Below are 11639 nucleotides of genomic sequence, written 5' to 3' on the forward strand. Positions count from 1 at the left end.
CTCTCTCCCTCTCACTTACGTAAAGTTCTAAGCATCTTTTCTTTTATAATGTCTTCTGTTAGATAATTTAGAATTTTAATTTAATTCTTAACTTTCTCCGCAGAGGTCTGTGGTTCGACCGTAACTACGGAAACCTGCTCAAAGTTGATGGCTTTGGCAATATTCTCGTTTGCGTTCACGGGTTCAAGTTCCTAAAACCGTAAGTACAAAGGGTGTTAGTATTGCGACTCAGATTGAATTTTGTTTAGAAGATAAATTATTAATCATTTCATCATAGTCATTCATTGCTACTATTATTGTGCTATTATATATCAATTTTCCATTTTTGGTAGCTGGTATAGTATATAAAATATTTTTCATTATTCCTCAATGTTATTGATTGGTTTAGTAATCCTCATTGCTATTATATATATATATATATATATATATATATATATATATATATATATATATATATATAGATATATAGATATATAGATATATATATATATATATATATATATATATATATATATATATATAGATATATAGATATATAGATATATATATAGATATAGATATAGATATAGATATAGATATATATATATATATATATATATATATATATATATATATATATATATATATATATATTTTTTTTTTATCTGTGTGGGGATACCTTAACGGGGTGAAAGGGTTTGTATATCACCATGATCAGCAAAGCTGTACGAGTCAGGGCCACCCATACCAGGTTGGTGTGCTGTGAACGATCAGACTAAAGTCTCCCACTGCCAGCAATCTGCAGTGGCCAGCATGGCGATGAAACTGTCCAAACCCCAGACATAACTAAGGATATGTCTGAAGCCTTTATCCTGCAGTGGACTAGAAACCACTGCATTTCTTGCGGTTGTGTACGTATGTCCATATATTGTTCATCGTTTTTCTTTTGAATAGGTCTGAAGTGTACGAGCTATACCCAAACAAATTCATTCAGCTGGACGAATCTAGAATCTACGTGATGAACACCCTTTTCAACCTGCCAGAGATTTACATGATTGCCTGCCTCATAGACTTCTTCAGCAACTCTCCTCAGTATGTCAAGCTTCCAGAAGGAATCAAGTCTGGAGATCTCTACATGAGCTTTAAAAGCATATTCCAGGACATCAGAGGAGCTGTCGACTGGGTTCACATGAAGGTTGGTAATAACTTAAATCTTATTTTTCATTGAGTTGCGCAGAAAGGGAGTAGAGAATAACTAATTTTATTATATAAAACAAACTACCACAAAGAAAACAAAACTTAATGGTGCAATCATAAGCAAACTAGTGAGAGTTATAGTGCTATTTCAAAGGTAAATTCTTCCTACTGATATTACCACACTATACTGTCCATTTCAGTTTACTAATCATCCTCATTACATTGCTTTTGCTGAACTTCAGAAAACTTTGTTTTGAAAATTTCTCTCTAGGTATTTCATTAAGTGCTTACAAATTACAGTTGTTGGCATATGCATTCTTAACTGTTTATAGTTCTCTGGGACAAGAAAGTCATGGTGTTCACTTAACATTTCCAAGGCTTTCGACAAAATGTTTTCACAAGTCTCTAGTACTGTACTTTTAGTTACTCTTATTTTACATGGTTTTTATCCATCTCCATATTCAAAATTATTTAAAGTCTTAAAAAAAATGTTTTTTTAGGTTGGAAATGCCATTTCCCCCTTTATTATAGCTCCAAATGGGATCCTCTTTGTCTTTTATATCGTGTTAATCCTTTGCAGTGATTGAATTTTGACTTCTGATGCAGTCTTGTAACCAACTTGGTTGCTGGAGAAGTTCGTCTCCATAATTCGCCCCTGTATGGGAGCAGTGCTGGTAGTGTACAGTACCATATGCAGTACATATAGGCAGTACTTGAAGGTCTTTGTAATATCCCTTCAGCTCATAGCTGCACTCACTTTTTAACCTTCCACTATACCTCTGTTCCCACTTCCTTTCTTCCATCTTGCTATCCAACCTCTTATTAACTTTTTCCCTAATATTCTTAGGTGATAAAATGGCATCTCAGGCCAGGCGCAAGGTCAAGTGACCAAAATACATAAATCAAGATCTCCCTAATTTTCTCCTTTTATTTTTCTTATTAATCAAATTAAGTCATTTGTTATTGTATGTTGGGAGATGTAAGATTGCATTTAGGCATTTCAGTCCTAAAGAGAGATTATATTTTTCAGCTCTCATATTGGGCAATCTTTCATTTTTTGACTACGTATCTGAAATTCTTTAATAAAACCCTGTTGATTAACTCTTGAAAATATATTGTATAATAATTGTACAGCTGGGATGATAAGTTGAGTGTTCTCTTTAATGGCAGTGTATTCATCTTATGAAAAGAACTCTACAATATTCTGAGAAATTGAATTTATCTTGTATAGACTATTTTTACATTATCTGAGAGGATGTTTTTTCAACATTTTACTAATACAGTGGTTGACTGAATGGAAAGAATGTATCTAATCCTTTCTCCCTTAGTACTGTATATCAATTGTTCTTAATAGTTCATGCTTTTTCTTTGCAATTTGTACACCATTAGAATATAGATTAAATTTCTGATGCAAGTCTTTAAAATTCCCACTTTCATTAACTGTAGTTTTTAATTAATTTCTTCATTTTACTTGGGTACTAATTTGTTTTTGTGAATTTGTTACTGTATTGTTCCTTCATATTACTTTAATTTCACATCGAAAAGTTGTTCCAGAAAGGAAACCCTTATTTTAAAAGTTACATTATATGCAACTTTTTTTTTTTATTTTCAGGGAGATTTAAAAAAGAAAACAGTCGAAGAAGTTGACAAGTATGTCCACAAAGATGAGCGCTTACCTTTGCTATTGGACAGAATGAGAGATTCTGGAGCGAAAGTGTTTCTCCTCACAAACTCAGAATACTGGTACACTAATGCAATCATGGAGTTCCTACTTGGTTTCCCCGATAAGGTATGATCAACGCTATTGCCTGCAGTTCTGGTACTTATTTAATGTACTGTATTATTCTTAGTATCTTTGGTATTGTACAGTAGTTATTGTTTTTTTTTTGCTGTTTTATGATGAATGTGTACATGTACAGGACAAAGCAAACCAGAAAGTTCTATGAACTTGTTTGGCAACCTATGAAAACAGAATATCTGTATTTGAAACTGCATCAAATTTATGATAGCCTAAAACTAAATGTATATGCCATACTGTAGTTTACAAATAATTAATGTGATAGCTTCTATGAATATATAGAGTAAACAAAATGTGCTCTTGTGTGTAAGTTACTTTGTTAATTAATAATTCTGTCTTCTCCATGTACAGTAATGTATTGGCAGTGACTTTTTGCTTATTACTATTAGATTTTTTTCAATTTTTTATTTGCCAGGAGCTTTTCTAGTTCTATTTGCCCTTTTTTGTTGTGAGAATTGAGGATTTATATCGTGGCAAGAGTAGAAAACTCATTTTTGTGTTTTTGCATAAGCTGACATCATGTACAATATTTCATATCTATCCAGAAAGTAAATTGTCACCCATAAACCTTACTGTAAGGCGTTTGCTTCTGTATTTTCATTTAACCTTATTTTAACGGTTTACCAAAAAGATACATAGAATACATCACTGTATTCTGATAGCGATATGTAAGCCTATTAAGAAAAAAATTGGCAAAAATTCTACCGATGATGAAGTAAATGTATGAAGCTCACTTTACTTAGATTGTATTAATCTTTACTTGATTAAATTATTGAATAGTATTATAATATTATTTTCAAGTACAGTAACTTTTCAAAATTGAGGCTAAAAGTTTCATAACTAGGATGTGAATTGATTGGTCAGTTTTTGAGAATGTTACATTGTTATGTCTTTATTTTTGGGTGTATATAACAGCTTTTGACTTAGTAATGTGTAGATTTTCATGATTTTAACTGTAAATTATTTTGCAGATGTCTTAAGTTGTTAACCATTTTAAATTTCTACCAGTAACTTACTTAGATTATTTTAGTTATGAATAGTGTTAATGTGCTGGGTATAAGAATGATAACAGTTAGTGCATCCTTAGAAATATAATGCTACATTGTATTTTCAACAGAATGGAGAAATGAGGGACTGGAAAACATACTTTGACTTCGTTGGTGTAGATGCATGCAAGCCTGTATTCTTTAGTGATGGCACCATAATGCGACAAGTCAACTGTGATACCGGTGCTCTCAAGCTTGGAACTCATACAGGGAAGCTTAGGAAAGGACAAGTCTACTCAGGAGGTATTTTACTATATGCTGATTCACTCTACATGTAAAGTGTGGCTTTAAGAAAAAAGGGATACCCTCATATAGTCATGAATACAGTACGAGATACTGATAGAATTAAAATTACTTCATCGCTTGTTTTTTGCTATTTTCAAGCACTAACTTCTTCCCCATTTATTGTCTTTTATTACCAGGAAGTTGTGATGTGTTTACTGAATTGATAGGTGCCAAAGGAAAGGATGTCTTATATGTTGGAGATCACATTTTTGGTGACATTTTGAAGAGCAAAAAGATCAGAGGATGGCGTACTTTCCTAGTAGTGCCAGAATTAGTTCAAGAACTTCATGTATGGACTGAGAAGTGTTCGCTGTTCACCAAACTACAGACTTTGGATGTTATGCTTGGAGATCTATACAAGTTAGTTTAATACCAGCAATATGGTGTTTTGGAACATGAATATTGTAATGAATACAGTACAGGATTTGTAACTCTTATTATAAAGCATTTCATATAACAGAGCCCTAGTGTACTATTTAATACTGTAGCGGTTCAGATTGTGTTGCAGTATATTACTGATAGTACTGTACAGTACTTCAAATTTTACAAAAACTTATGTGGTAAAATTTTCCAAAAACTTGTATGGTCAAACTGAGGAAATTATGATTTTGTAAAGTTGTTAGTTATTGCTGTTGACAAAATTGAAACAGTTGTTTCAACATTACCATGAAACATGTCTGTTTTATTTTTCAGGAACCTAGACTCAAGTACCAATGAAAGACCAGATTTAAGTAAAGTCAGAGGAGCTATTAAGGAAGTTACTCATGAGATGGATTTGAGTTATGGCATGATGGGTTCTGTATTCAGATCAGGTTCAAGACAAACTCACTTTTCCACACAGGTAATATATACTTCGCATTTACTGTACAATAGAATTTAAAGCGTAATTGGAATTACTGTATGATAATTACAATGCTCAACAATACAGTATGTTGTCATGAATTAAAGATGAAATTAAAAGGGTGTTATGCACAGAATTCAGACTTTCAACGATGTACCGCATTACAAGACATAGGTAGCCATCAACTAACCATTCATATACAGTACAGTAGTGTATACTGAAGGGTGAAATCTTGGTAATGATAGACCAGAATACAGTAGTTTATTCCTTCTGCAAAACTGTATATCATTAATATTAACTAATCAAACCCAAGCAATTATTGTTTGAAGATAGAAGAAAAAATGTATCGCTGTTGAACTACAGTAAAGTACAGTACAGTACAGTACAGTATATGCAAGAATGTATAAACAAAGTAAGTTATCTAATTTGTTAATATTTTACCCAAGTAACATTGAGGCAGTTGAAATTTGTGTTGCATTGTTCATAGTCTTATCATAGCCTCTTAATTTTACTGTTCACTTCTTCATAAGGAACAATTTCTTTCTTTGAATTCAAAGAATTTTTTCCATTTCCACCCTGGCAGATGTTGCTAGTCAGAAGAAAAAGTAAAGTACTTTTGCCTATATTAGTGGTGAATTGTACCTGCAGATTGCATTTTGATGTTGATGTACAGTTCTAACTTACACAGTGCTGTGCTCTGTAGATAATGGTATTAAATGTACAATGTACGGTAATTTTAAAGTATGTATAGTGTAATCTTTCTTTTTCACTGTAATATCGTTGATATTTTTACTTGCAGGTTTCAAGATATGCAGATGTATATGCATCTACATTATTAAATTTGATCTACTACCCCTTCAGTTACATGTTCCGTGCTCCAGCTATGCTTGTAAGTACTGTGCACTGCAATGTTTGGGAAATATAACTACAGTATTGTTACATTTCAGACTATATTTCATTTATATGAGATAGAATATTTGGGAAATGTAACTACAGTATTGTAACATTTCCCTGATTATATTGCATTTACTGTAAGTAGGGTAAAATAGAACTATAATTTACTTCATAAATTTCTTTCTGCTTCTATACAGATAAAGTTTCTATACCTCTGTGTATCCCCATGCAAACATTATGCTACTCTATGATGTAGATTGTACAGTGCTTAATATGAAATAATGTATTATCCTGATCACAGAAGTTTTCAACTAAGTCAGGACTTAATGTTTAGTAAAAATTTGAAATTTACTTTAGATTTCACCTACAACTAAAGGAGCATTCAGTAGAGTGCATGCCTTCGCCATGCCAAGCAGTCTTATTTTGCTCTTAACTCCACTGCACACTTGTACTTTCAATGTATTTTCTTCAAATTTTAATTGATTTATCCTTGGTGAACACCACATGTCCACTAAATATTTGCACTTTAACTCAACATTGCAACCATTTTCAAAGTACTCCTGCGTACTTATACTTTGATTTACTTTATCCAAAATGTTGCAGATTTATCCTTGGGTCATACTCAAATCTGGTCAAAATTGGTACAATAGTTTGTGTAAAGTTTCTCGCAAATAGATAAACTAACAAACGGATGAAACAGATTGGTGAATACACACCCTTCGCCAAAATCGAATAGAGTTTAGGATTAAAGAATGCTCACAGAAATTCTATAGTTTACTGTCTGACGCATTAGTAACAATGCCATTTTCACCGTTTCTGAAATCTCCAGGGGCAGGGAAGTTAGTAATTGTAATGTGATATTAAAAGAATTTATTTCCAGTCTTCACTAATTTGAGGTAATGGTTTAACAAAACTTTCTACCCATCAGATGCCTCACGAATCTACTGTGGCACATGAGCAACCCTTCCAGGTTGGTGATGGTCCTATTTCTACACGTTCCCGGGCTTCCAGTGTACAAGGAGATACTTTAGAAAACCTACAGTCGAAGAGGCCTAAGGTTAGAGTATGTATCCATCCCTTTTCCTTTATTGTACGTAATTTGTCCAAACGGTAATTTAATATTTTATGTAGTTTTCTATATAACATGCATGCATGGGTTAATGTCTTAGTAACTTTTTGAAATACTTATACTTTCAGGTTCAATTATTCATTTAGAGGTCTTAATAAGGCATCAGAATAATGCATGTCAGTCGTTGGTAAAGTTTGAAGTGTTGAAATATACAATTATTTTTATAATCACTGAAAATTTTAGAAAAATTAGTTGCATAGTCATAAAATTTTAGTTTCCTTTTATAATTTTTTATTTTGATTTGACAAATTATACTTCAATATATAATTTTTAGTAATAGTGTTTGCTTTCATTTATAAACTGAAATTATGGCTAGGAAGTATAATTCATATTAGATCTAAGGAATTGATAAGGTTATGAATGTCATATATAACATTTTATAATAAGACAAAGAAACAAATGTAGCCCTGTGTATGCCTCATTCCCTTTCATTATGTCCAGTGTGAAAAAATTCCTCCTAATTACCACACTGTATATTTTTTCTGATAATAATGCGACTGTGAAATGGTGCAGGTTTTTCATTATCAAGAAGTTAGTTAATTCATAGTTTAGATATTTATAGAAATTTGAAGATTAAAGTGCATATCTTTATAATACCTGTGTACATGTAAACTAAATTTTGTGTAGGTTTCAGATTTACAACTTATTTTACCAATTAGTTTATTTGTGTACATTGTAAACTAAATTTTGTGTAGGTTTTGGATATATAACTTTTTGTACCAATTAGTTTATACCATATATGATTATAGTGATTATTAAGTGTAAATTCACTACTTGATGAGAATAACTACTTCCAAATTTCCAGGTTTTAGAGAGAACTCAATCATTGGTGCCCCACGCACGCGCAGAAACTCCGAAGAGAGTGACTCATCATCATGATGAAGATGACTCTGAAGAGGAGAGTGACAAGTCTTCCTAAGTAGCTTTTAAAACCATAGAATCTATTCACATGAATGTGATATCAGTATTTTCGATTTCTAGACTTAGTTTAGTTTCTGGTTATTTCTAACACATTTCTTGAAGTATTTTAACATGCCTATTTTTAAAATGACTTTCAATGGTCATTTCTATTGTTTAGTTAGATTGTTGATGAGAAATCTCGTCGGAAAGGTAGTAACACTTACAGTAATCTTTTGAATTGAAGTATAAGAAACTGATATTTTTCCCCTTGTGGAGGAAAAAGTGCTATTGTATTTGACCATAACATTAAGGAGTAATTCATCACTATAAAGTAGTGTATAAATTTACCTAATTCAGTCAGCTTACTACACTAATGAAAGTAGACAATCGATTACTGCCATTGTTTAACATTTTAAGGTTGAAGAATATTTGGAAACTATTTTAGATTCAAAATAAATATATGTATTTAGAGATGGAACTTCATGTAGAAGCTTTTCATTTCTTGTATTTGAAATGGTATTTTACTTGGCTATTGATATAGTTAAAAGGGTTATTGTTACCATTTCATAACTGCACATTCTGCTATTAATTGCAAATTACATACCAATATGCTTAAATATCTGACAATCTTCAAAAATGTTGTACTAATTCTTTGTATGTAAACTTATCCATTTTGGAATCTGGAAGAAAGTTCTATTTCTATGGACAACTTTCAGAACGTTCTATCTTCAATCATGCAGTTTCATCATTGTTAAGTAGATGATGATGTCTAAAGGTGTAGGCCTACATCACTTAAAATCTGCAATTCTGTATTCATAGTTTTAAATCATCTAAATGCGAAGGTGAAAGTTTTTTTACGTTCTTTTACCCAAAGTGCATGAAGGCAGATGTAATATCAATCATGAACTTGAGCTTATAATCCTTTAAATATTGATGTGTTTTTAACTGGAGTGTGTAAATTTTTGGGAAAATGGGCAGACTTTATACATTTCTCTCATTTAGAATATACTGGCTTTAAGACATATATACTTGCATGTTCCGCCATTTATAACATAAAACAAGGGTCTAAGTATTGTTGTCACTACATATTTATTCAGGAATAGGATCTTTTAAAGATCGGTAATGAAGTACATTAAAACTATTATAGTGACCATAAACCTTGTAGTATTAAATATAACAACATTCTATCAATCATTAATGTAATATAGAAAGATTTAAAACAATACCGTAGTTGAATTTCAAAAGATTTGATCTTCTAGAATATCATGTTTGCAGTGCCTGTAATATGTACAGGTAATTTAAAAGTACTTAAGTGGTAACATTTGTAGTAGGCTGACCCGTGGAAGGATGAGAATAAAAAGTTAAATTCTTTTAAAAAATGAATTACCGTACTTGAGATCTAATCTCTGAAAGTAAACATTTTGTTTCAATGTATGATGTGATTTACGATGTGACTAATCAATTTATAAGTGCTGGACCTTGGCTTCCTTCCATAGAAAGCAAGAGTTAGGTGTTTTCTAAATGTAATGCATGGAGAAAAACTTCCTTCAATAATGCATGCACATTTTTTAATTCACATAGGCCTAGAAGATTACCTCCTAGAAATAAGCATTTTAGTTGGCAAAATGACTTAAAAAATATTTTTTTCCCTATTTAATTTTGGCAGCTTTGACATTTTTAGGCAGGTAGTTGAGTTAGTGCCTTTAGAATTTTAATGCGTCCATTAGGTAAGTCTATAGAGCATTATAATGTTTGGTGAGTTTTACTACAGAATTAATAAATAATTGTATTAACAGCAGTTATCATCAAATATGTTCATCACATCAAATTGTCATCCAAATTTTTTTACTATAAAGTATTTATCAAGTGTAAAAATTTTTCAGCAAAATTTAATTCCTTAAGATGGTATATATAATCTCTTCTTAGCAATACACTGGGGTAGATTTCAGAGGGATATATGTAGTTGCATTCCATTATTTAGCACTTATCAAATACTAGCACCTGTTTCTGTTACTGTCTAAATGGATTTCTTTGCTGGCCTTTCGCAATAGTGTACTTTAGTTAAAAAATAAAAATCATGTAGGATAGAAAATCCTCTGCATATACTGTACCAAGTAATTATTTTGAAGTAGCTTAAATTTCTAGTTATCTTATATTTAGGGGTTGTAAAAAGAAATTTAGATTGTAATGTAAGAACTGTATTAGGCAAAATACAGTACTTATAAGAAATCTGTGATAATCAATCGTCACACATACGGTCCATAGGAAAGTTATTGTAGAAATTAAAAACCTTTTTGATAAATTTATATTTATTTATTTATTGCATTTTGTAGGATGTAGTAGTAAGCAGTCAGTATTGCTTAGGCTTTTGATTTTGTAACTTTCATACAATGAAGTGAAAATATGATGCATGTATATAATTGGGTGTTAGTAGGTGAATTCATTACAGTATATTTATTGCAGTACTTTATATATATTTATATTTATAGTACTGTATGTCCATTTATAATTTTGAGTCCATGACTCCAAAGTCAATTGTTTTTGTTTTTGATTTTGTAAGATTTATATTTGGTCAGAATTTGAAAGGGAAACATTCCAGATGAGGAATATTTTGCATGGACAAATTTTCATAATTGCTTTTGTGTAATGGTAGAGTGCATAATAGATACAAATAGGACTTTATTTAAGTATCACCGATAAAAAAAGATTAGCTTTGTTACATCATTCACATGTAAGTTGCAGTTTTGATGTTCTTAAGGATGTATTCAACTTTACCACAGCCTTAACTGCCATTCTGTGATGAAGAGCACAATGTTTAATGGCAATTTGACTTTAGAGGTTTGCCCAATCTGCACAGGCATACGAGGCACAATTCTTCATATGATTTAAAATTTCATGTAATTATCTCAGCAGGGACACCTTTTCAGTCTAACAGTGCTTTCGGCTAAATTGGATTGGTTTTTGTTTCGGAAAGTACCAATTTTGAAAATTTTAATCAACTTGCTAGAACTCTTCATTTGGACATTTTAACTAAACTTAATTTTGTTGCAAGTAACTGGTTTTGTGTAAGAATGAATCTACCAACAAAATAAAACTTAATATAACTTTTCCCAAATTGAATTGGTATTTGGGACAAAAAATGAGTTGAGTACGATTGTGTATGATCTATGCAAAGTATATACTTATTGTTTTAGCACAATACTGTAATAGGGTTTCATTACAAATCCAAGTACAGTACTGTAATTTTTTTTTAAGAGTCAAGCTTATTTTCTATTGTGTGTTTGTAATAGTGGACCAGAAATTGTGTAAAAGATTTTCTCACTTATGTACATGATGCATGAAATAAAGATAATTATTTGCATAGTCTTTCAAATACAAAATTGACTGACTACTCCCAGGTGTAGGTTAAAAATTTTTGTCTTGAATTTTTTCCAAAAAGAACAAATTTCCCCAGGGCCCATTTTACTGTATAAAACCGTCTTCAATAATGGGCATCTTATTGACAAGACATTTTAATTATTTATTCTAGCTGAAAAAAAATATATTGACCTCTTATACTGTATATATTAA

The 11639-nt window shown here is 31.2% G+C and overlaps 1 protein-coding gene across 1 annotated transcript in view; it reads left to right on the forward strand.

The window, feature by feature from the left end:
- Positions 1–11428, forward strand: part of Nt5b (5' nucleotidase B) — a 434421-nt gene extending 422993 nt beyond the window's left edge. Inside the window, 9 exon segments of the mRNA XM_068351974.1 lie at positions 104–199; positions 934–1174; positions 2789–2965; positions 4092–4263; positions 4443–4665; positions 4999–5146; positions 5946–6035; positions 6969–7097; positions 7975–11428. Coding sequence (XP_068208075.1) covers positions 104–199; positions 934–1174; positions 2789–2965; positions 4092–4263; positions 4443–4665; positions 4999–5146; positions 5946–6035; positions 6969–7097; positions 7975–8088 — 1390 coding nt within the window. The 3' untranslated portion in view covers positions 8089–11428.
- The last annotated feature ends 211 nt before the right edge of the window (positions 11429–11639 follow it).

This window comes from Palaemon carinicauda, chromosome 28 (assembly GCF_036898095.1).
Source record: "Palaemon carinicauda isolate YSFRI2023 chromosome 28, ASM3689809v2, whole genome shotgun sequence".
Taxonomy (NCBI): Eukaryota; Metazoa; Arthropoda; class Malacostraca; order Decapoda; family Palaemonidae; genus Palaemon; species Palaemon carinicauda.